The sequence below is a fragment of the Amblyraja radiata genome, chromosome 4 (genome assembly GCF_010909765.2).
Source record: "Amblyraja radiata isolate CabotCenter1 chromosome 4, sAmbRad1.1.pri, whole genome shotgun sequence".
Classification (NCBI taxonomy): Eukaryota; Metazoa; Chordata; class Chondrichthyes; order Rajiformes; family Rajidae; genus Amblyraja; species Amblyraja radiata.
In genome coordinates this window covers 50,936,294-50,963,204 of record NC_045959.1, presented here as the reverse complement: position 1 = coordinate 50,963,204, position 26,911 = coordinate 50,936,294, and the positions used below count along the sequence as shown (strand labels likewise).

Genomic DNA, 26,911 nt, shown 5'->3' with positions numbered 1-26,911 from the left:
TAGAAATGAGGTGCCATTCGGCCCTTCGAGCCTGCACCGCCATTCAATATGATCATGGGGTAACATGAGGGGGAACTTCTTTACTCAGAGAGTGGTAGCTGTGTGGAATGAGCTTCCAGTGAAGGTGGTGGAGGCAGGTTCGTTTTTATCATTTAAAAATAAATTGGATAGTTATATGGATGGGAAAGGAATGGAGGGTTATGGTCTGAGCGCAGGTATATGGGACTAGGGGAGATTATGTGTTCGGCACGGACTAGAGGGGTCGAGATGGCCTGTTTCCATGCTGTAATTGTTATATGGTTATATGGTTATATGGTTATGGCTGAACCTGGGTTTTAGGATGGACGGTGATTTTAAACTTGATAAACAAATAGGCGCGGTGGTTAAGTCCAGCTTCTTTCACCTAAGGAAGCTGGCAAAGGTGAAGCCCATTCTCGAGCGGCAGCATTTTGAAACAGTAATCCATGCCTTTATTACATCTAGGCTGGATTACTGTAACGCACTTTACTCTGGAGTCGCACGAGCTTCATTGGCTCGTCTCCAGCTTGTTCAAAATGCTGCCGCTCGCCTTTTGACCGGAACTCGATAGAGGGAGCACATTACGCCAATTTTGGCCTCCCTTCACTGGCTCCCAGTGCACTTTCGAGTTAATTTCAAAATTCTTTTATTTGTTTTTAAATCGTTGAATGGGCTCGCCCCGCCTTACCTCTCTGAGCTGCTCCACCTATATGCTCCTGCCCGGTGCCTCAGGTCAGCTGATCAGCTGCTCCTTGAGGTACCAAGGTCTAAGCGGAAGCTCAGAGGGGATAGAGCCTTTTCTGTTGCTGCTCCGGCACTCTGGAACACCTTGCCGCTGCACATCAGACAGGCCCCCTCACTGTCCATCTTCAAATCCTCCCTAAAAACACATTTTTATTCTTTGGCTTTCGACACTGGCTGAGGCATTGCTCCTGTTCTTAGTGCTTTTAATGTCTTTTAATTTTTAGTGTGTTTTTTATAGTCCTTCGTTTTACGTTTTTTTAATGGTTTTTAATTGTTTGTAATAGCTTTTTGTCCATGAGTTCTCATGTACAGCACTTTGTGGCAACTGCAGTTGTTTAAAGTGCTTTATAAATAAAGTTATTATTATTATTATTATTATCCAACTCAGCATCCCGTACCTGCCTTCTCTCCATACCCTCTGATCCCCTTAGCCACAAGGGCCACATCTAACTCCCTCTTAAATATAGCCAATGAACTGGCCTCAACTACCCTCTGTGGCAGAGAGTTCCAGAGACTCACCACTCTCTGTGTGAAAAAAGTTTTTCTCATCTTGGTTTTAAAGGATTTCCCCCTTATCCTTAAGCTGTGACCCCTTGTCCTGGACTTCCCCAACATCGGGAACAATCTTCCTGCATCTAGCCTGTCCAACCCCCTAAGAATTTTGTACGTTTCTATAAGATCCCCTCTCAATCTCCTAAATTCTAGAGAGTATAAACCAAATCTATCCAGTCTTTCTTCATAAGACAGTCCTGACATCCCAGGAATCAGTCTGGTGAACCTTCTCTGCACTCCCTCTATGGCAATAATGTCCTTCCTCAGATTTGGAGACCAAAACTGTACGCAATACTCCAGGTGTGGTCTCACCAAGACCCTGTACAACTACAGTAGAACCTCTCTGCTCCTATACTCAAATCCTTTTGCTATGGAAGCTAACATACCATTCGCTTTCTTCACTGCCTGCTGCACCTGCATGCCTACTTTCAATGACTGGTGTACCATGACACCCAGGTCTCGCTGCATCTCCCCTTTTCCTAATCGGCCACCATTTAGATAATAGTCTGCTTTCCTGTTTTTGCCACCAAAATGGATAACCTCACATTTATCCACATTATACTGCATCTGCCAAACATTTGCCCACTCACCCAGCCTATCCAAGTCACCTTGCAGTCTCCTAGCATCCTCCTCACAGCTAACACTGCCCCCCAGCTTAGTGTCATCCGCAAACTTGGAGATATTGCCTTCAATTCCCTCATCCAGATCATTAATATATATTGTAAATAGCTGGGGTCAAACCACAAATAGCACTGAGCCTTGTGGTACCTCACTAGTCACTGCCCGCCATTGTGAAAAGGACCCGTTTACTCCTACTCTTTGCTTCCTGTTTGCCAGCCAGTTCTCTATCCACATCAATACTGAGCCCCCAATGCCGTGTGCTTTAAGTTTGTATACTAATCTCTTATGTGGGACCTTGTCGAAAGCCTTCTGGAAGTCCAGATACACCACATCCACTGGTTCTCCCCTATCCACGCTACTAGTTACATCCTCATCCTCATTTTTATTCAATATGATCTGTTTACAAAATATGAATAGTAGAATTGTAATTTCAGGTTTATTCAGATTGTAGTTGAATTGATGTTGAAGGCATTATAGAATAATACAAAACTTCACAATTTTATACACTTATAAAGTGCTCAGATGCAGACTGAACCTCAAGCATGGCTCAAAGCTGGGCTTAACGCAGCAAAGGCAGATGTAAAGCGGAAGTAAGTATTTATCCGAGCGTAATAAAGAATGTAATAGAAATGTGTTCTATGGTACAAAACCACATGAAATAAAAATTATCCATAGGAGGCCAAGAATAGTTTCTTTAAAGATGTTGGCCGACGTTACTTCAATTTTTACATGTGTCCCATTAATTCTTTTACTGTCATCTTTCCTGGAAATCTGTTGTCCTTTTTGTAAACCATTCTCAGACGATGAAAGAATCTTCTAAATGAAACACCATTATTTTAAAGAACTAATGTAGAATAAATATAGATTTATGTGGTCCTTGTCTCCAGAGCCAGTGGGAATGATTGCATGTTTTGAGAAAATAGGTGCATTTTGCAGTATTCAGATCTGTGAGTAGTGAAATCTGGAAGCACTTTTTCCACACAAAGGGTGATAGTAATCTTGTTGTGTATTTGGATGCTTGGAACAGACTTTAACAAGGCTCGGACACGGGAGCACACTAACAAGCTTCTTTATTCCAGGACGCCACCTTGAGTCTCCCCCACACATGCGTACTTGCACCAGACATCACATATATTAATTACATATGCTAATTATATCACATACCTAACACTCCTCCCCCTTTAACTTGGAGGCAGGTAACACCATTTCTATTACATACTGTACCTAACAAATCTTATGTTTACTTCACCAAAGACTGGGGTCAATTTAAATTGTCAAAACTGAAGTTGATGGCTAAATGTGTCAATGCACAACGCATTCATGTAATTGAAATACAAGTTATCTTTTAACTAATTTAGTTTAGAGATACAGCGAGAAAACAGACCCTTCGGCCCATCGATTCTGCATCGACCAGCAATCAACTGTACACTAGTTCTATACTACACACTAGGGACAATTTACAAAAGCCAAATACCCTACAAGCCTGCACATCTTTGGAATATGGGAGGAAACCGAAGCACCCGGAGAAAATCCATGTAGTCACAGGGTGAACGTACAAACTCCGTACAGACAGCACCCAAGATCAGTACCATCTGTACAGACAGCACCCAAGATCAGGATCGAACTAGGGTCTCTGGAGCTGTGCCACTGTGCCGCTCTAGTTGACTAATGGAATAAACTATCAATTCTGATGCTTTACTCTTGATCTTACCCGCTTATGTTTTCTATAAGTTGCCTGTTCTGGGAATCTTTATCTGTCAAGAAAAATGTTCATAACGTTTGGTCTGAACTATATCTCAAACTACATGAGACATATTTATTATGAAACGTAGAGCTATACCACATGAAAACAGACCACTTGGCCCAACTCATCCATGCCGACCAAGTTGCCTAACCATGTAAGTTCCACTTGTTTGGCCTGGTTAATATGCCTCCAAACCGTTACTATCCATGTATCTGTCCAAATGTCATAATTGTACCCATCCCTATTATTTTCTCTGACAGCCCATTCCATATGCGCATCATCCTATGTAAGAAAAAATTGCCTCTCAGTAGTTGCACCTTGCAAATATTTTGCACCTTAAACCTATGCTCTCTTATTTTAGACTCTTCAATTCTGAGGAAAACTGTGGTCATTTATCTTATCTATGCCTCTCATGATTTTATATAACTCTATAATGTTACCCCTCAGCTTCCCACGTTCAAAAGAAAAGAGCCTCTCCTTATAACTCAATCCCTCCAGTTCCGAAAACACTCTGATAAATCTTTTCTTTGTACCCTTTCATTTTTAATGACATCCTTCCTATAGCAGGGCGGCCAGAATTGTACCTAGTATTCTAAATGTGGTCTTAGCAATGTCTTGTACAGCAGTAACATGACATCCCAACAATGGGCGGCACGGTGGCACAGCGGTTTAGTTGCTGCCTTATATCAAATGCAGCGCCGGAGATCAGGGTTCGATCCCAACTACGGGTGCTGTCTGTACGGAGTTTGTACGTTCTCCCCGTGACCTGCGTGAGTTTTCTCCGAGATCTTCAGTTTCCTCCCATACTCCAAAGACGTATAGGTATGTAGGTTAATTGGCTTGGTAAATGTAAAAAATTGGCCCTAGCGTGGTTAGGATAATGTTAATGTGCGGGGATCACTGGTCGGCGCAGACCTGGTGGGCCTGAAGGGCCTGTTTCCATGCTGTATCTCTAAAAAAAACAAAAAAACTCCTGTACTCAATACCCTGAATGATGAAGGCAAGTGTGCTAAACACCTTTATCACCTGTGTCAGCACCTTCAAGGAACTATGTACCTCCATCTCTAAATCTTTCTGCTATAAAACACTTCAGAGAGCCCCGAGGTTTAGGTTTATTACTGTCACGTGTATCAAAGAACAATGAAAGCTTTTTCTTGCAAGCGATCAATCAGATTAGATAATACTATAAATACAGTACATACAACCGTCAAACAAGTGCAATAGATAGGGCAAAGGGAAAATAAAGAGTGCAGAATATAGTTCTCAGCATTGTAACACATCAGTTCCATAGATTATGTAAATCCTGCCCAGGTTTGTGTTACCAAAATAGAAAATCTTGTATTTATCTGAGTTAAACTCCATCTGCCATTCGTTGTAATCTTCGATTATCTTATTCACTGTCCACTATACCACTAATTTTTGTGTCAACAACAAAATCACTAACTGTGCCAGCGACAATCCCTAAACAAATGTGTAAAGGCATTTTAGATTCTTATGTGGCTTATGGGATTGGGTTTCTTGTTTAAATATTTAGCTTGTGTGTTTGTTAACACGTAGATAACTCATTACTGAATATGAAGTTAGTTATTGTCCTATAGCATAAGTGTGTATAGGTAGTTTAGATACCAGTTTGCATTGGGCTTGGTTCTCTTGGTTGGGTGCTTATCCTGGTGTTATAGCAGAAGTACTTTGTGTTTTAACAGTAATTCAAATCATTAATATAAAGGGCAATAGTAACAAACAATAAACAATTAACGTGAACTCAATAGTCAGCACAATTCAACATTATAGGAACAGCAATAAGCTCAGTGGTCAATGGGCTACTTTTGGTGCTGCTGGTTGGTCAGGATATCAAGAATTGAGCCATGGCACTTAGGGATAATGTGGTGGTTACCTTAATCAAGCATGTGTTATTTTAGAAATATTCGATCTGCAACTAAAGATAATCCCATTAATTTCCCCAGCCGGTTGTTGCATATGTACAATGCCCTGCAGAAGCGATACGAGGAAGAAATTAAAAGCAACAAAGAGCAGAGTAAAACCATTTCAAGAATCACTGTGAGTTATTCATTTTTTAAAGGTTTTTTAGTTTTGGAGAAACAGCATTGAAACAGGCCCTTTGGCCAACCGAGACCACACCGATTGACAATAGTACACAAGTTCTATCTTACACACTAGGAACTATTTACAGAAGCCAATTGACCTACAAACTGCTCTTTTAGTTTAGTGTGGGAGGAAACTGGAGCACCCGGAGAAAACCCAGGGAGAACGTACAAACTCCGTACTGGCAACACCAGTAGTTAGGATCAAACCTGGGTCTGCGGCTTCCACGACGCCACTGTGCCACAGTTATTCTTAATTTTGTTAGTATTTATGCATGCCAATATAATGATGGGCGTAACATACACAGTAGAGGAATTGCAAGAGTAGTCCAATTTGAATTTGATCCAAAACAGGAGTACAACTTTATTTTGGTTAATGGTTCATCAGTTCTTCATTCCAAGAATCATTTGGATGTTACACATAAATTAAATTATTTATATTGGTAGCAGCAGTAAAATAAAAATAACATAAATGTCATAATTTCCTTCTGCAAAACATCTTTGCAGTGTTTATCATTCCATGATGCCGTCAGTTGCTGCTTGATATTTATGGATATCGACATTCCTGCTGCTCCTCATGCTATTTTTGGGATTTCTAATCATCCCATGTTAGATTAAAAACACTAAATCTGAAACCTATCTTCTTTGCTATTTAGTGCTGATATTGTATTTTGGTTAAGCGTTTTATTCTTCTGAAGTAATATAACTTAAATTCTCTTGTAATCATCTATATATTCCTTTTTATCAGACTGCATTTAGTAAAAATGCTGAAATCTTTAGATCTATAGTGAGTTTCTCTTTTGACGGAACTTTTCTATATTCTTGCTTGTCTATATTATGTTATAGACAATAGACAGCACAGAAACAGGCTCTTCGGCCCAACTAATCCGTACTGACTAAAATGACCATCTAAGATAATCCCATTTGTCTGCATTTGACGGAAATTCATCAAAACCTTTCCTATCCGTACATCTGTCCATATGTCATTTAAATGCTATTATAATACCTGCCTCTACATTCCATTTACCTACTTCTCCCTGTGTGAAAAAGTAGCCTCTCAGTTTCCTATAAAATGTTTCTACTTTCCGGTTAAACCTATGGTTTCTAGTTCTTGATTCCTCATATGTGGGAAAAAGATTCCTGGATCCCATGCGATCTAATCTTCCAGAGCAGCCTACCATGCAGAACCTAATCAAAGACTGTGCTGAAGTCCAAATAGACCACACCAACAGCAGCCTTCTTGTTTACTTAGAATCCTTTCCACTAACTGACCTACCACAAATGCTAGACTCACTGGTCTCAGGTTCTCTCCTTAAATAAAGGCACACCATTCGTCAACCTCCAGTCATCCGGCACTTTACTTGTAGCGAACTATGATGCAAATAACTCAGCCGGGGCCCCTACATTTTCTAAATCTTCCCACAATGTCATAGGATGTACCTGAACAGACCCTGGAAATGTATCTACATTAATTGTTTGGGGCGGTACAATGATGCAGCAATAGAGTTGCTGCCTTACAGCGCCAGAGACCTGGGTTTGATCCTGACTATGGGTGCTCTCAGTACAAAGCTCTCTGTGACTGTAGGTTTTCCCCAGGTGCTCAGGTTTCTTCCCACATTCCAAAGACGGCAGGTTTGTAGGTTAGGTACACAAAATTGCTGGGGAAACTCAGCGGGTGCAGCAGCATCTATGGAGCGAAGGAAATAGGCGACGTTTCGGGCCGAAACCCTTCTTCAGACTAGTCTGAAGAAGGGTTTTGGCCCGAAACGTCGCCTATTTCCTTCGCTCCATAGATGCTGCTGCACCCGCTGAGTTTCCCCAGCAATTTTGTGTACCTTCGATATTCCAGCATCTGCAGTTCCCTTTTGAACAGGTTTGTAGGTTAATTGCCTTCTGTAAATTGCCCCTAGTGTGTTGGATAGAAGTGGTGTACGGGGATTCGCTGTTCGGCACAAACTCGGTGGGCCGAAGGGCCTATTTCCACACTGTATCTCTCTCTTACACACACAAATGTTTTAAGATGTCTTCCACCTCCTCTACTGTAATGCAGACTATCTCCAAGACATCCCATTAACTTTCCGGAGTTCCCTCATTGTAAGTATTTTGAATTTTATCTTCTTCCTGTGTAGTCAATTGACAATATTTGCACAGTTGAGTTTGGATATTTTTTAACATTGCTGGCGATGATAAACAGTTTGACTGAAAAATATACCTGCTTGAATAATCTCTGGCTCGCAAGTAATATATAATAGTAAGATTAAACGAGAACTTACCAGTTTGAAGTTTGATCTGTATTTTATGAGGAGTTACGATGAGGGATTACGTGAAGAACCCGCTCAGCACGCATGCGCGGCATACTTCAAAGCAGCGGTGTGGAATCACAGATAGACACAGTTATTGAAGTAAACATAGTAAAGACAAGGAGACATCAGTTTATGAATTTGACCCATATTATTGAGGGTGGGAGCGGAGGGCACGTAATCCCTCGTTGTAACTCCTCATAAAATACAGATCAAACTTCAAACTGGTAAGTTCTCGTTTAATCTTACTATTTTACTTCGGAGTCACGTGAGTGACTACGTGAAGATTTCAAAGCTCTGTGATTTCAAACCGTGTAACAGTTATTACTACATCACTGCCGAAGTCTTTGAGGGAAGAAGTGTGTTATCGTAATCAACCAATGAATCTGTTTGTAGAAAAACACAATGGTATTTTTTAACAATAACAACAAAGAAATTAAATTGCTCCCCTAGGCTTAAATTAAATATTTGCAGTCCGTAAAATCTTTCCTGCAAATAAAACAGGTTTTGCCAACGGCTTATTATAAAATTTCTGAACGGTCTTTCCCCCGACCATCCTGCTGTAGCCAGGATGTGGTCTATAGGCACGTCCATTCTTTTAGCCGTCGACATGGATGCTGTCCTGGTGGAATAATATTTGTACATGTTAGTGTTTACCCCAGCAGTTTTTAGCACCTGCTTGAGCCATCTCGCAATGGTTTGGCTCGTCACCCGACCATAAGGTTTTTTATGACTGACCCACAAGGCTTTTCATCTCCCTCGAATATTTTGGTTGTGTCTATGTAGGATAGTAGGTGGGTCATGGCACATAACCGTGGTTCTGGCGGGTAAACCCGGAATTCCACGGCTGGATTAGGTGTTCCTGGTCTGCTCTGTTTGATCAGCCCCTGGATAACGACAGAGATCTGGTCTGGAGCTGTGAGCATGCTGTCCAGTCGCAATAGGTGTAATGACTGGACCCTCTGTGCAGATACAAGTGCCATCAAGATGAGTGTTTTGAGCATAGATTGTTCCAGGTTGAGGGATCTGGCTGGTGGCCATCCCCTGAGGTATGTCAGGACCACACTGACATCCCATGTATGGGTGTACCTTGGTCTAGGGGGTTAGAGTTGTAAATACCCTTCATTAGTTTGACCACCAGCGGGTGGGACCCCATGGCCTGTTGCCCTGGAGCTGGTTTTAAATAGACAGTCAGGGCACTTCTAGCTGTGTTGATGGCTCTGTAGCTAAGTCCTTCATCGTGGTGAAGGTTCGCCAGGAATTCCAGTACGTTGGCAACTGTAGCGGTTGAGTAGGTGGTCCCTGTATCCAAGCAGTACTTCTTCCATTTCTTGATGCTGGACAAGTGCTGTTTTTTAGTGGATGTTCAGAGGGATGCTGACATGGTGTCGACGGTTGTTCTGATAATCCCAGTCCCAGAAGTGGTTTGTGCAGAATCTGCAACCCAGGAGTTTGATTTTTTTTATGGCACGGGTGGCTTGTGCCCGACACTGGGTGTTAATAACTCTGGGTCACTGGGGAATACCATCGGAGTTTCAACAACCATGTCATGGAGTCTTGGGAACCATGGCTGCGTAGGCCAGTCGGGTACTATCAAAATACCTGAAGCAGAGTCCATTTGTATTGTGCGTAGTCCCCAACTGATGAGGCAGAAGGGAGGAAATGCATAGAAGAAGAATTTCCCCAATCCAGCGCGAACGCATCTGCCACTGCTGCCTCAGGGTCTTGTTCCCAAGCGACATACATAGGTACCTGGTGATTTAGCCTTGATGCAAATAAATCGATATCTGGCGTGCCATATTGCTTGATAACTTTTGCAAATTTTTGGGTGTTTAACATCCATTCGATGTTGTCATTAAATTTACGTGACCTGGTGTCTGCCACTGTATTTAGCTTACCTGGCAGGTAAGTTACTGATAGCCAAATATGTCTTTCGACACACCATTGCCAAATTGTGTTGACCAACTTGTCGCATGATACCGATTTTATGCCGCCCATATGGTTAATGTAGGCCACCACCGTAGTATTATCTATTTGTAACCGTACATGCAAGTGATGCATATTTGTGCATATGCTTTTAAACCATAAAAGTCACCCAACATCTGTAGATAATTAATGCCCAGTGTATGTGGTAACGATGACTCTGGGTTAGTCCATCTACTACTTGTAAGTGATGATAATAGGTTGAAATTATGCCAAACGTTTTTTGCCCACCACTGTAGTTATGATATTGCTTCAGTGGGTAACTTCATGACACGATCATAATGACCTGTATGTCGTTTTGGTGCCTGTACCTTTGCTCTTTGTAAGTTTTGACAGTGCAAAGGTCTGAATTGTGTAGCCGGAAATGCTGCTACCATTTTCCCAATTACTCTGTTACTTGTCGAATAGTTGGGAGTACGTGGACCATTTTGTCTCTTGGCAATGTTACAGTCACGTAGACTGAATTAATTGTGAAGCCCAAGTAGTCCATGATTGTGGATGGCTTCAACTTAGATATATCTGGATGTAAGACAATCCCAGGGTTTCGAATAACTGTTTGGTAGCTGATACAGCTAACATAGTCAATTCCATGGTCTTGCCTATTTTTTTAAGGTATCATCAAGATATGCCATGACAATATGTTTTTGTCTTGTGAATATTGCCAGAGCTGGTTTTAGTATCTTGGTGAATAATCTTGGGCTGATGTGAACCCATTGGGTAACGCTTTAAACTGCCAATAAGTGTCAGGTATCTGCGATGATCCTTGTGAATGGTACTAAATAATAAACATCTTTAAGATTAATGCTTGCCATGAAGTAACCTTTGGAAATTAGTTGTTTGGCAGTAACAACCGTTTCCATTTTGAAATGTATATACTTAACAAACATATTTAGTGAAGTTAAGTCAATGATGATGCGACATCCACCATCTTTTTGGGTTTAGTGACGAATATTTGATACGAATTCCAAGGGTTCATGTTTCCCATGATACCCTTTGTAATTAGTCTCACCAGTTCAGCTTGTCCCTCTCGTTTCCTTAACGGAGAGGGAAAATACCCTCTGGGGTAAATGTTGAACTGGTGGCAATTTTTCTAGTATGAATTGTATTTTGTATCCACTAAAGCCATTGAGTATATACTGATCACTCATGATAGACTCCCGTGCTTCTTAAAACAGGTGTAATCTCCCCCCTGTTAGTATTAAGCCCCTATTTTCTATACGTTGGTAGGAACCAGACCCACCTACCTCCATGGTTATGGGTATTCTTCTGTTTCCTGCCGGTCCAACGAGTCTTGCACGTTGTCTGACGTGGCGGTGATGTTGGGGGGTGGCGCATTTTCCATGGGGCCTGCTCTGGGCCCTGGCCTGAAAGGCTTACGGGATTGGCATGCAAGCCCCGAGCTTTCACCAGTACCATGAGGTAGACCCTCCTGGTGGACGCGTTAGAGGTACTGCTGACTGGTTTACGTGTGGTGCTCATTCCAGACCCTGCCCTCTTGCGCCGATATTTTGGACACTTCGTCCAGTTTTTTAGGCTTGGTTTGGTAACTTAGCCAGACAGCAGGATCTGTGGTTGTGAGGTCGGCGTTCTGTAAAATTTTTTGAGTTGAGGGCAGGTTTTATAACTTCTTGAGAAGTTGCGGAGCACTGCGAACAGTAGGGTCAGGTGTTTTGCCATTCTACCCTGACCCTCTGGAAAGAGCATGCGAAAATGATAGCCGACGTCAGGGATATCAAATTCATTTTAAGATATTTGGGTTTTTAAAAGCGATGCTCAATGTACCCCCCAATAATGGTGGGCACTTTGAGTAAATGCAATTTAGGGGAGGCGTGATGAAATCCAACACCTCATGACTACCTGTCTTGGAGAGGTTTTTTGAAAAGAACAGGTAGTAAGCTGGCCGTCAGTTGAGACTGAAAAGCCATCTCGCTAGTGGTGGAGCCACATAGCGGCCACACCCAGCAGCTCTTCCTGATCCTGTACCTCAAGCATACTCCCGATGTTGTTCAGCCAGTGACCCCTCTTCATGACCAGCCCAGCCCTGGTCGCCATCGATCCCTCGATAAGGGAGATGGCCAGTGCTGTTAGGCACTGGAGTGAGAGTGTTAGCTCCCGTGGCGGACTTGCCCCTGCTCCTGAGGCAAGTCTCGCTGGAGTTTTTAGCTCCATGACCTTCCTCTGGCTTGGAGAAACAGACACTCTTGTTTCTTGTTTGAAGTGCTGATCCCATCTTCCGTGTCTGTCTCCAGCCTGAGGTTGGTCCTGACCTTGCTGTTAGAGGCTGTCTGCCGTTTTCGGGCGGCATTTCAGCGGTTCTCGGGCGGTGAGTCTCCTTGTTGGGAGTCTGCAGGGGTGCCGGCCGGTTTTTAAATTTCCCTCCAGTCCGCTGCTGTTGGTCAGACAGCTGTTTAGCGGACTGGGCATCAGCGCAGCACCCGTGTCTGTGGACCGCAGCGTGTGCGGTCCCGTTGCCGCCTCTCCCCCCTCCACTGTCGGCTCCTCCCTGGAGTCGAACGGGGGCCGCTTCCCTCTGCTGCTTTGCTCCCCCTGGAGCAAAAACAAACGCAAAGACCGACTTTACTCTGAAGGTAAGTACTTACCTAACGTTCCTTTCCTTCAGGCTCATAGCGGGAGCGCCTGATTCCCGCCTGCCGCTGTTGCACTGCTGGCATTAATGCCGCGCATGCGTGCTGAGCGGGTTCTTCACGGAATCACTCACGTGACCGAAGTAAAATCCAACCTTTGCTACCATCACTTTTATCTTTTCAGATTAGAATACTTCATTCAGGTTCAGGAAACTCAGCACCGCTATAGAATTTCATTGTAAAGTCTGTCAACGAGTGTCTTTGCAGATTGTATTAACAGCAGGGGTGTAATGCTGATGCTTTAGAGTACATTTGTCAGACTGTATTTGGAGTATTGTGAACAGTTTTGAGCCAGGGATTTTCTGAACAGGGATGTGCTGCCGTTGGAGAGGATGTTTATGAGAATGATCCCAGGGATGATTCGGTTAACGTATTTTAAGCGTTTGACGGCTCTAGGCCTGGAATTTAGAAGGATGAGGGGAAAACTCATTGAAACTTGTAGAGAGGATGGTTCAACTGAAGGGAGAGTCTAGGACCAGAGGGCACAGTCTCAGAATAAAAGGACATACCTTTAGAATGGAGATGAGGAGGAATTTATTTTGCCAGAAGGTGATGAATCTGTGAAATTCATTGCCATAGATGACTGTGCAAGCCATCTTTGTGTATTTTGGGAGACCGATTCTTGATTAGTAAGGTGTCAAAGGTTACAGGGAGAAGGCAGGAGAATGGAGTTGAGAGGGAAAGAGAGATCAGCCATGATTGAATGATGTAAAATAAAAGTCAAGTAAAGTCCCTTAATGCTTGGCCAGATCTTTTTATTTAAACGACTACACTTACTGTTTTAGAGATGTGGCGATATTTTGCCTCTTCCAGGTGACGATTCACGAGTTAGAACTACAGCTTGTGACAGCGAAGCAAAGAATTCAGCAACTGGAGAACCTGCCCGTGGGCAGAAGGCGAAGCATGTCAACTGCAGAGAGGGACTCTGCACCTGGCAAACGTGTGTCCGGTGATGTCACTGCTTGCTCACATGGCTGCAATAACATCGGTGAGGCTTCAACTGGGTGTATTGCCTCCTGGAGATCCCGACCTTTAATGCAACGCAGCAGTGCAGATGCTAGCACTAGTGTCCACTCCTCATCTGTAAATATAGTGGACGGCACAATGGCTCAGTGGTAGAGTTGCTGCCTTACAGCGCCAGAAAACCAGGTTTGATCCTGACTACAGGTGCTATCCGTACGGAGTTTGTATGTTCTCCCCGTGACCATGTTGGTTTTCCCCGGGTGCTCCAGTTTCCTCCCACACTCCCAAAACGTACAGGTTTGTAGGTTGACCAGTAAAGATTGTAAATTGTCCCTAGTGTGTAGGATACTGTTAGTGTACGGGATCACTGTTCAGCACGGACACTGTGGGCCAAAGGGCCTGTTTCCACCCTGAATCTCTAAACTATATGGGAGTGATGTGTAACTATTTGGGACGGCTGGTGGAGGAAGTGCCATAGGGAAAGGCAGCTTAATGCTTTCTGACTAGGGTCATGGTGATCAGGAATATGTTTACTTGTTGAGAATTTTTTTAGCCATAGAGGCCATTAATGCTACCCAGGCATTGAAATGCGCTCTCAGCATAAATTGAGCCTGTAGCTCAGTGGCATAAATAGTTAAACAAGAAACATCTGAAAAAGGGTCCCGACCTGAAAAGTCACCTATCCATTTTCTCCAGAGATGCTGACCTGCTAAATTACTCCAGCACTTTGTGTACATCTTAAGCAAGAAAGGTGGTAATTCAACCTGCTGTGCCTGCTTCAGCTCTTTTGAAGAATGATCCAATTAGCCCTACAACCCCCTCCTCCGTATATCACTGCAATTTTAGTTTTAGTTTAGTTTAGTGATACAGTGTGGAAACAGGCTCTCCGCCCTCTGAGTCCACGCCAACCAGCGATCACCCGTGCACTAGTTATTCCCTAAATCGACCAAAGTAGATAACCTCACATTATACATTATACTCGTTATACTCCATCTGCTGTTATTTTACACACTCAACTCTCCTCTCTGTAAACCTTTGCTGATACATGTGTTCTGACATCCTAATCTTGCGTATATTTCTGGAGTGAGTTGATGGTCCATTTGGTCCAAGCAGTATTTTAATCAATATAAATTGTACAAAGTTGATGTACCGGCACTGGTCCCTGAGAAGCCCCACTATTTACAGCCCAGATCTTACACAATTTCATTTTATGAGTACAATATCAAAACGGATTTCCCATTGTCAACTGTGTAAGTTACATAATTGAAGAACTTTTATAAATGTTTGCCATATGATTCATGTAATTGTGTGGACCTTGCCTAGTCATGTTTTCTTAAGCGCTCTGTTATCACTTCATAAATATGATATCCAGTGCTTTCCTAATGACTGATGTAAACTGGCATGTCGTTCCTGCTTTCTCTCTCCCTCTGATTCTCCTTTACTTCTCCCTGATTCAATTCAACGATACTTTATTGTCACCTAGGTGCAGTGAAATTCATTGTTTTTGCATACAATCCGGATAAAATCATACAGCAGATTTCCACTAGGCGGTACACAAAGAGTCGCCACGCTCTGGCGTCGCCAAAGTTTAATAAGTTCTTAGAACAGTCCTTTCTTCTCGTAGCGGTGAAGCAGGCTGTCGCCGCACATGGCCACAGGCGGGTCCCACTTCTCTCTCGGCTGCCCCCGCCCCCGTCACCGGGACCTCCTACGTTCCCTGCTGATCCAAATGCACGTTTATTTTCTCCCACGATATTTCTCGAAAACCATCCTCATCACCGACATTAAATTAGCTGATCAGTAACTGCTGGGTTTGTCCTCCTGTCTTTTTAAAGAAAGAAGCAATGTTTGCAATTATTCAGTCCTTTAGTCCCACCTCTCTACCTATGAAGGATTGGAAGATAGTCCAGTCAGGATGTAAGGATATGTGTGGAATTTTGTTTTTTTTTGGTAGATGTTTTTTAAGACATTAAGAAAACCCCCTCTGTAACTAATTGCAATAATTCCTCCAGATGATATTATAGCTCTGATATCCTCTATATCGCACAAATTCTCTTTTTAAAAGGGGGAAAAAAGTAGTGTGATACAAATTAAATTTGACCTAGTTCTGAGCTAAGGTTCTTTAGTAACTTGTCAGTTTCTATGTTGAACAAAATTAAGGCGCATGTTGCAATCAAAGCGCTTGAACAATTGGTTGGGATAAGAGGTGGTGGGGTTCTTAAATGGGTGAGCAGAGAAACAGAGGGGTGTAAAATGCGGGCGGAAGCAATAGGTAGCAAGGTGAAAAGTAAAAGTGGCAGGCAGACAAATCCAGGGCAAAAATCAAAAAGGGCCACTTTTCAACATAATTGTATAAGGGGTAAGAGCGTTGTAAAAACAAGCCTGAAGGCTTTGTGTCTCAATGCAAGGAGCATTCGTAATAAGGTGGATGAGTTGAACGTGCAGATAGCTATTAATGATTATGATATAGTCGGGATCACGGAGACATGGCTCCAGGGTGACCAAGGCTGGGAGCTGAACATCCAGGGATATTCAATATTCAGGAGGGATAGAGAGAAAGGAAAAGGTGGTGGAGTAGCGTTGCTGGTTAGAGAGGAGATTAACGCAGTGGAAAGGAAGGACATTAGCTTGGAGGATGTGGAATCGGTATGGGTAGAACTGCGAAACACTAAGGGGCAGAAAACGCTGGTGGGTGTTGTGTGCAGGCCACCTAGCAGTAGTAGTGAAGTTGGGGATGGCATCAAACAGGAAATTAGAAATGCGTGCAACAAAGGCAAAACAGTTATAATGGGTGACTTCAATCCACATATAGATTGGGTGAATCAAATTGGCAGGGGTGCTGAGGAAGAGGATTTCTTGGAATGTATGCGGGATAGTTATCTAAACCAACATGTAGAGGAACCAACGAGAGAGCAGGCTATTCTAGACTAGGTATTGAGTAATGAGGAAGGGTTAGTTAGCAGTCTTGTTGTGCGTGGCCCCTTGGGCAAGAGTGACCATAATATGGTTGAGTTCTTCATTAGGATGGAGAGTGACATTGTTAATTCAGAAACAACGGTTCTGAACTTAAAGAAAGGTAACTTTGAGGGTATGAGACGTGAATTGGCCAAGATTGACTGGCAATTAGTTCTAAAAGGGTTGACGGTGGATATGCAATGGAAGGTATTTAAAGACTGCATGGATGAACTACAAAAATTGTTCATCCCAGTTTGGCAAAAGAATAAATCAGGGAAGGTAGTGCATCCGTGGATAACAAGGGAAATCAGGGATGGTATCAAAGCAAAAGATGATGGTACAAATTAGCCAGAAAAAGCAGCATACCAGAGGACTGGGAGAAATTCAGAGACCAGCAGAGGAGGACAAAGGGCTTAATTAGGAAAGGGAAAATAGATTATGAAAGAAAACTGGCAGGGAACATAAAAACTGACTGCAAAAGTTTTTATAGATATGTGAAGAGAAAGAGATTAGTTAAAACAAATGTAGGTCCCTTGCAGTCAGAAACAGGTGAGTTGATCATGGGGAACAAGGATATGGCGGACCAATTGAATAACTACTTTGGTTCCGTCTTCACTAAGGAAGACATAAATAATCTGCCGGAAATAGCAGGGGACCGCGGGTCAAAGGAGATAGAGGAACTGAGTGAAATCCAGGTTAGTCGGGAAGTGGTGTTGGGTAAATTGAATGGATTAAAGGCCGATAAATCACCAGGGCCAGATAGGCTGCATCCCAGAGTACTTAAGGAAGTAGCTCCAGAAATAGTGGATGCATTAGTGATAATTTTTCAAAACTCTTTAGATTCTGGAGTAGTTCCTGAGGATTGGAGGGTAGCAAACGTAACCCCACTTTTTAAGAAGGGAGGGAGAGAGAAAACGGGGAATTACAGACCAGTTAGTCTAACATCGGTAGTGGGGAAACTGCTAGAGTCAGTTATTAAAGATGGGATAGCAGCACATTTGGAAAGTGGTGAAATCATTGGACAAAGTCAGCATGGGTTTACGAAAGGTAAATCATGTCTGACGAATCTTATAGAATTTTTCGAGGATGTAACTAGTAGAGTGGATAGGGGAGAACCAGTGGATGTGTTGTATCTGGACTTTCAGAAGGCTTTCGACAAGGTCCCACATAAGAGATTAGTATACAAACTTAAAGCACACGGTATTGGGGGTTCAGTATTGATGTGGATAGAGAACTGGCTGGCAAACAGGAAGCAAAGAGTAGGAGTAAACGGGTCCTTTTCACAATGGCAGGCAGTGACTAGTGGGGTACCGCAAGGCTCAGTGCTGGGACCCCAGCTATTTACAATTTATATTAATGATCTGGATGAGGGAATTGAAGGCAACATCTCCAAGTTTGCGGATGACACTAAGCTGGGGGGCAGTGTTAGCTGTGAGGAGGATGCTAGGAGACTGCAAGGTGACTTGGATAGGCTGGGTGAGTGGGCAAATGTTTGGCAGATGCAGTATAATGTGGATAAATGTGAGGTTATCCACTTTGGTGGCAAAAACAGGAAAGCAGACTATTATCTAAATGGTGGCCGATTAGGAAAAGGGGAGATGCAGCGAGACCTGGGTGTCATGGTACACCAGTCATTGAAAGTAGGCATGCAGGTGCAGCAGGCAGTGAAGAAAGCGAATGGTATGTTAGCTTTCATAGCAAAAGGATTTGAGTATAGGAGCAGGGAGGTTCTACTGCAGTTGTACAGGGTCTTGGTGAGACCACACCTGGAGTATTGCGTACAGTTTTGGTCTCCAAATCTGAGGAAGGACATTATAGCCATAGAGGGAGTGCAGAGAAGGTTCACCAGACTGATTCCTGGGATGTCAGGACTTTCATATGAAGAAAGACTGGATAGACTTGGCTTATACTCGCTAGAATTTAGGAGATTGAGAGGGGATCTTATAGAAAAGTACAAAATTCTTATGGGGTTGGACAGGCTAGATGCAGGAAGATTGTTCCCGATGTTGGGGAAGTCCAGGACCAGGGGTCACAGCTTAAGGATAAGGGGGAAATCCTTTAGGACCGAGATGAGAAGAAACTTTTTCACACAGAGAGTGGTGAATCTCTGGAACTCTCTGCCACAGAGGGTAGTTGACGCCAGTTCATTGGCTATATTTAAGAGGGAGTTAGATGTGGCCCTTGTGGCTAAAGGGATCAGGGGGTATGGAGAGAAGGCAGGTACGGGATACTGAGTTGGATGATCAGCCATGATCATATTGAATGGCGGTGCAGGCTCGAAGGGCCGAATGGCCTACTGCACCTATTTTCTATGTATCTATGTATGTAAGGAGAGGTTGGAGCCTTGGATTGCTCTCTCTGGAGCATTGAAGGTTGAAGAGAGACCTGATAGAGGTATATAACAATATGGGAGGCATAGATAGGGTAGATGGTCAGAATCATTTACTCAGGGTGGCAATGTCAAAGATGAGAGAGCAGGGGGATTTTGGAGGCAGAAATAATAGTAGCATTTAAGAGGCTTTTAAACCTACGGGGAATGGTGAGATATGCATCACATGCAGGCAGAGGATATTAATTTAACGGCATCACATTCAGCGTGGAAATTGTGGGTCAAAGGGCTTATTTCTGTGCTGTTCTGTGTTCTAAATTACGGGATCATTGTGGTGATTGGGTTGAGAAATACTACAGAGAGAGAAAAAGCAGAGGAAATTTGTTGTTAATATAATTAAATCAATTTTAAAAGTATTAAATAACTTGTTTGCAGGCACATTGCCAGATTTAAACCTCCTATGTTTGGAGCGTTGTATTTTTATTTCACTATTTGTGGTTTTCTTTAGAACATCTCTTCAAGATTGAAAAGCTGAAAAATGAAATAGACAAACTAACAAAGGAGAAAAACAACTTGAAGAATGAGCTGGCTGGATTGGATAAGGTAATGTGTAGAAAGCAACTGCAGTGCTGGTTTGTTCTGAAGATAGTCACAAAATGCTGGAGTAACTCAGCGGGTCAGACAGCATCTCTGGAGAGAAAGGATGGGTGATGTTTTGGGTCGAGACCCTTCTTCCAACCCTTCTCCAGTCTGAAGAAGGGTCCCGACCCGAAACATCACCCATGCTTATTCTCCAGAGATGCTACCTGACCCGTTGAGTCACTTCAGCAGTTTGTGTCTATATTGGGTAAGGTAATGATTTTTTACAACTTGTGTACAATTTTCAAACCTGTAATTTATGTTACTGTTATGTTACTGGCCTTGCTTAGCCATCACGTCACTATCCTTCAACCTCCGAAAGTATTGACTTTAACCATTCAGGTCTCCTGAGATGAACACTTCAATAGTGAAGTGTATTCTATACCATGAAGAATTATATCCCATTACTGGTATGATTGAGAACTAATGAAACTCAGTTTATGATGGATTATGTGGAGTAGACCCCAAAAATAACCCCTGCCCTCTCTCCCCCCCCCCCCCTCCCCCCCTCCCTCTCCCACACTAATCATCCTACTAGTTCCACTGTTTGCATCCTTGTATCACTTTGTTATCACCTCATCCCCAGCCAACAAAGGACTGTTATGGTCTCCACCCTTCCTTGGTCATCTGTTATGGTCTCCACCCTTCCTTGGCCAGCCCTGCTTTCTTCTGGCCTTTTCTTACCTCCAGCTCCTTCCTCCCTACGTTCATTGTGAAGAAGGGTCCCGACCTGAAACGTCACCCATCCTTTCTCTCCAGAGATGCTGCCTGACCCAACTCCAGCACTGTTGGAGTTTTGCAATACAGGTGAAGAGATTGTGATGCAGCATATAGTCTGATTTTGAAATATTCCATGGAATGGAGTTAAAATGTATGATGGCACGTGTTTATCTGTTACATTTCTGAAGTGTGCATTGCTTACTGCCCTCATTAACCATTTCTCATGCAATTCATTTCAATAGCCTTTTCTCCAAACTTTTACATTTAGCATGGAAACACATTTAACTGCAGATGCTGGAATCTTGAACAGACTGCTGGGGAAGGGGTCCCAACCCAAAACTTCGTCTGTCCATTTCCCTCCACAGATGCTGCCTGATCCGCTAAGTTCCTCCAGCAATCTATCTTTTACTTTTAACATCCAAGCTTGTCATTGCTGATTGATTTATCCTTTTCATTTAATTTAGTTTAGTTTAGTTTAGTTTAGAGATAAAGCGTGGGAACAGGCCCTTCGGCCCACTAAATTTGTGCTGAACAGCGATCCCTGGTTCTAGTTCTATCCTACACACGAGGGACATTATTCAGAAGCCAATTAACCTACAAACCTGCACGTCTTTGGAGTGTGGGAGGAACCAGAATACCCGGAGAAACCCACACGGTCACACGGAGAAAGTACAAACTCTGTATAGACAGCACCAGTAGTCAGGATGGAACCTGAGTCTCGGGCGTGGTAAGGCAGCAACTCTACCGCTGCGCCACTGTGCCGCACTCAAACTCTTCACTTGTTTTTGAACCTAACTTTCTTAAACATTTTTTGTTTTAAGGAAATCTTTTTAAAGTAACGTGTACTATTGCTGTTAAAGAGGGATAAGTTATGAAATTAGCACACATAGAGTTCTCGTCTAAGGTGTGTCTAATCTATAATCAGGAGTCACCTTGTGGCTAAGGTATTGCTGTAGTGTAAACATTGGCAGGTTATACATTGCCTGGATTCCAACGCCCAGGAGGTGAATGTTTAGCACGGTTTGACTATTAGCTACCTAATTGTTGCATTCATTGATCTTTGGTGCCAGTAGAATATAAATTACAATTCAGTTTGCTATGAAACAAGGACCAAGTAATATTAAGATACAATGTGTAGGAAGGAACTGCAGATGCTGGTTTGCACCGAAGATGGAACAAAATGCTGGAGTAACTCAGCGGGTCAGGCAGCATCTCTGGCTAGAAGGTATGAGTCTGAAGAAGGGTCTCGACCCGAAATGTCACCCATTCAATCTGCAAACATTCCTTCTTCAACTATTGAAAAATCACATTTTAATAGGATATCCAGTTTATTGACTTTGTAAACTAATTGTACATTTTGTATGGGCATTGCAGGGATTCTTTGAAGAAATTGAAGATTTGAAGTATGCTCTGCAGGAGTCTGGCAAACTGAACAAAGAATATGAAAAGTGTTTGCAAAGATTGTGTGAAAAACAAGGGCTTCCATTTCCCATGGTCACAAAATAAAAGAAAATGAACTAACATTTAATCAATATAAAAGTATTTTTATATAGTAATTAAAAAAAGCAAAATAAAACAAAAATGTAATTGCTGGAAAACTGATAAAACACGCAGGGTGCAAAATATTCAGTAGGAGCATATGTCCTAGGGGCAGGAGGGGGGTGGGGGGGGACAGGTTGCTAGAGATGACCTAACATTGGAGAATTCACTGTTTATTCCATAGGGTTTTAAGCTACCAAAGCGGCATATGAGGTGCTGTTCCTCCAGAGTGTGGCCTCAATCTGACAGTGGAGGAGGCCCAGGCCAGAACGGTCAGTATAGGAATGGGAATGGAAGCTAAAATGGTTAGCTACTGGGAGGTCTGCTAGACCTTGGTGGACCAAGCGTAAGTGTTATGCAAAACAGTCATCAATTTATGAACACTGAATGCAGTTGATGAGGTTAGAGGACGTGAACTTCTCTCACCTGGATGGACTGCTATCGTCCTGGATGGAGGCAAGTGAAGAGGCATAGGGACATACCTAGATCATCTCTTGTTACATCTCCTGCAGTTGCAGGGCAAAGTACCTGGAGAGGGCTTGGTTTGGTGGGAAGGGATGTGTGAACCAAGGAGCTGTGGAGGGAGCAGTCTCTTTGGGAGGCAGAAATTGGTGGGGATGGGGAGATGTGACTGGTGGAGGGGTCACGTTGGAGGTGACGGACATGTCGGAGGATGTTGGACACGGAGGCTGGTGGGGTGAAAGATGAGGACCAGAGGAACTGCTGCTTGGGTGATAGGTAACTTTACTGACCTCTTGACATATCGTTGTGTGTAGTTCTGGTCGATTGTGTTGCAGCTATGGTCACACCATTACAGGAAGGATGTGGAGGTTTTGGAGAGAGTGCAGAGGTTTACCAGAATGCTGCCTAGATTAGAGGGTATAGGCAACAAGGAGAGATTGGACAAATTGGATTGTTTTCTCCAGAATGTCAGAGGTTGAGGGGAGACTTGTTCGAATTTATGAAATTATGAGGCATAGATAGGGTAGACAGTCAGAACCAGGGTGGAAGTGGCAAATATTAGAGGGCATAGCTTTAAAGTCAGAAGGGGATTGTTTATACACAAAGAGAGGGGTGGGTCCCTGGAACACGCTGCCAGGGATGGTGATGGAAGCAGATATGATAGTGGCATTTAAGAGGCTTTTAGATAGGCACATGAACAAGTAGGACATGGAAAGATATGGATTACATGCAGCCATCAAGGATTAGTTTAATTTGTCATATGTCAGTGCAGACTTTGTGGGCTGAAGGGCCTGTTCTGTGTTGTACTGCTCCATGCTATGTTAAATAAATGCTTCACCCCTCTCAAGGTCCAGGCGTCTCAGTCCCGTTTAAAGCACACCGGTGCCCTGAATTCTCCACATCACTGCGCCTAAGGACCAACCAGCGAGTAACAAAGTTCTACCTGAGTTTATAATCTATGTTTCTTATATCAAGTATCAAGTCAAGTATCCTTTATTGTCATTCAGACCTTTCAGTCTGAACAAAATTTTGTGCCTTGCAGTCATAACATAGAATAAAATAACAAAAACACACAATAAACACAGGTTTAACATCCCCATAGTGAGTCCACCAGGCACCTCCTCACTGTGAAGGAAGGCAAAAGTCTTAAAGTCTTGTCTCTTCACTTCTTGTTCTCCCTCTGCACTGAGGCGATCCAGCCTTCCGATGTTATGACCCCGCCGGGTGATGGTAAGTCAGTCCCGCGGCTGAATCCGAGCTCCGCGAACGGGCCGGTTCAAACTCCGCGGCCCGGGGCGATCGAAGCTGCCAAAGCTGCCGCCCTCCAGTCCAGCGGACGAAGCTGTTGGTGTGGGAGCAACCTGTGACCTGCGAGCATTTATACTTCCAGCATTTGAGATTTAACCTCATCAACTTATCCTGATACATTTAAGGATTTCTGCAATTGGAAGGCAATATCTTGCTGCACGCAAAATCTTTCTAAATAAACATCCATTTAAAATAACATTCATTTGTAGTGGGGTAGCTTTTTATATTCCACTTATCATTGTACCCTCCACACTTACTGTATGTGCGTTGACCTGTCATTATCGCATTCATTTTACTGTACTTCATGTATTTCTGCAATCTATAATCTATCAGCAACCTTTATATTGTGCTGATAATTTGGCTTTGAGGGTTCAAATTCCACTGTTGCAGCAATGGTACTTTATTCAATGGTACTTTATTTTACTTTAATGGCAGTGGAATTTAATCTCAGTTACTTATCAAGAATAATCTATGAATTTTAGTTTTGTATTTGACAAATTAACTTACAGCTTGTTGAAACGTGCTCCTCATTTGCACTGCGAGAAACAAAGTGCTGTAGGAACTCAGCAGATCAGGCAGCATCTGTGGAAGGACCTGCACAAGTTATGTTTGAGGTTGAGACCGAAGACAAGTCTCGATCCATAATATTGTACCCTCCACAGTTGCTTCCTGACCTGCTGAGTTCCTCCAGCAGTGCGTTTTTTGCTCATGATCCCAGCATCTGTTTCCTGATGTAAAGATCATTAACTTTTACTTTCATTTGTGTCACTGGTAATCTCACTTCCTTGTTCTGTATACGGAAGAGAATATATTGACTGGTTGCATCATGGCCTGGTTGAGCAACTCTTCTTCTTCTTGCGTATGGCGTGCACAGCCTAAAGTTGGAGGACACCTTGTTCTATTTGATCTTACTTGATATTTCATGCCGGGTTGATTGCATTCCTCGAAACAGAGCGGACAACGTGAAGGTTGCAATCTTCCACCCCATTGAGCAACTCGAATCCCAAGAATGAAGATTACAAAAAGTAGGGGACACTTCATCATGGGTACTGACCTTCCCACATCCAATAGGAGCTGATCTATAGGAGGCACTGCCTCAAAAACCCAGCCATCATCATTCAATTCAATTCAACTTTAATGTCATTGCACAAATACTGAGTATCGGTACAACGAAATGCAGTTTTGCGTCAGTCCGTAGTAGTGCAATATAGAAATTTAAAAAAAAAGAGGATACAGAACAATAGAAAATGCAGAATAATTAAACAATGGGGACGGAGGGACCGGAGGAATCTATCGGCGGGACTCCGAGTTCAGCAATGCGACGGTATGATTGTAGAAGCTGTTCCTCATCCTACTGGTACGAGACCTGAGGCTCCTGTACCGCCTCCCTGATGGGAGGAGGGCAAACAGTCCATGATTGGGATGGGAGGGGTCTTTAATGATCTTCCCAGCTCGTTTCAGACACCGTTTTCGGTGGAGGGCATCCATGGCAGGGAGCGGGGCGCCGATGATGTGCTGCGCGGTTTTCACCACCCGTTGTAGTGCCTTCCTGTCCGCAACAGTGCAGCTGCTGTACCATACCGTGAAGCAGGCGGTCAGGATGCTCTCGATGGTACACCTGTAGAAGTTGGTCAGGATCTGGGGGGACAGGTGGGCTTTCTTGAGCCTCCTCAGGAAGTAAAGGCGCTGCTGTGCCTTTTTGATCAGCTTGGAGGTGTTGAGGGACCAGGACAAATCCTCCGAGATGTGTACCCCGAGGAATTTGTAGCTGGAGACGCGCTCCACCTCAGTCCCGTTTATGTGGATGGGGGTATGTCTGCCCCCTCTGACCTTCCTGAAGTCGACAATAAGTTCCTTCGTCTTCTTGGAGTTGAGGATGAGGTTATTATTGGCACACCAGGTTGTCAGGTGCTGGACCTCCTCTCGGTAGGCTGACTCATCGTTGTCACTGATCAGTCCTACCACCGTGGTGTCGTCAGCAAACTTAATGATGGCGTTGGATCCGTACTTAGGGATGCAGTCGTGGGTGAAGAGGGAGTAGAGGAGAGGGCTGAGCACACAGCCCTGTGGCACGCCGGTGTTCAGTGTTATAGTGGTGGAGTTGAGGTTGTTGACCCTAACAGACTGTGGTCTGTTGGTGAGGAAATCCAGTGTCCAGTTGCAGAGGGAGGTGGAGATGCCAAGCCCGCTGAGTTTGGTGATCAAGCTGGCGGGGATGACAGTGTTGAAAGCGGAGCTGAAATCAATGAACAGCAACCTGATGTAGGAGTTGTTGTTGTCCAGGTGGGTCAGGGCAGAGTGTAGGGCCGCCGCTATGGCGTCCTCTGTAGACCTGTTGGCCCGGTAGGCAAACTGATGGGGGTCCAGTGTGGGGGGGAGGCTGGCTTTGAGGTGAGCCAAGATCAGCCGCTCAAAGTACTTGACAGGGGTGAGTGCCACTGGGCGGAAATCGTTGAGGCTCCCTGTGGCTGACTGTTTGGGCACTGGCACGATGGTTGATGTCTTGAGGCAAGTGGGGACAACACCCTGGGCCAGTGAGTGATTGAAAATGTCGGTAAAGACTTGGGATAGTTGTCCAGCACATGCCCTAAGCACCCGGCCAGGGATGCCATCGGGGCCAGCAGCTTTGCGCTCATTCACCTTGCTCAGTGCATCTTGTACAGCAGAGGTGGAGAGACTGAGGGGTTGTTCATTTGGGGGTGGAGCAACTTTGATGGCTGGGGTTTTGTTATCACGGTCAAAGCGAGCATAGAAATGGTTTAGCTCGTCAGGAAGGGTGGCGTTGTCTGGGGGAGGGGTGTTAACTTTCTGGTAATCGGCAAGGGATTTGATTCCTTGATTCCATCAAGAACTCACACCATCCTGGCTACGCTCTCATTTCACTCCTGCTATTGGGAAGAAGGTATAAGAGCCTGAAATCTGTATCGCCTAAGTTCAGAAACAGTTTCTTCCCCACAACCAGATTTCAGGCTCTTGGATGCAACAAACTCCATCTAACATTTCTCCGTCCATTTCCGTAGTTTTTACCATTTTGTCCAGGTCTCTCAGCATCGGGGAGTGTGTTAGATTTACAGTGCAAGTTTGACCTACTGTGTAAACAGTTTTGGTCATTTGGTCACTTTAAAAATTGTTTTGGAAATAAAGGTCTTTATATCCCCATCCTCAGACAGTTGCTAGGGATTGACTTCTGTTTTGTGGTTACAGAGGTTTCTGAATGTGGGGCCCCTAGACTCTGTCACCTGATGGGATGGGTATTCAAAGTGCATCATGCTTTAGTTTAGTATTGA

General features: G+C 43.7%; 1 protein-coding gene across 1 annotated transcript in view; it reads left to right on the top strand.

Moving 5' to 3' along the window:
* The window catches only part of LOC116972079 (centrosomal protein of 290 kDa-like), a 32,958-nt gene extending 11,115 nt beyond the window's left edge, over positions 1-21,843 (top strand). The window contains exons 3-7 of the mRNA XM_033019402.1: positions 2,451-2,525; positions 5,644-5,737; positions 13,523-13,697; positions 19,465-19,559; positions 21,690-21,843. Coding sequence (XP_032875293.1) covers positions 2,451-2,525; positions 5,644-5,737; positions 13,523-13,697; positions 19,465-19,559; positions 21,690-21,821 — 571 coding nt within the window. The 3' untranslated portion in view covers positions 21,822-21,843. The remainder of the gene's footprint in view (positions 1-2,450; positions 2,526-5,643; positions 5,738-13,522; positions 13,698-19,464; positions 19,560-21,689) is intronic.
* Positions 21,844-26,911: the final 5,068 nt, after the last annotated feature.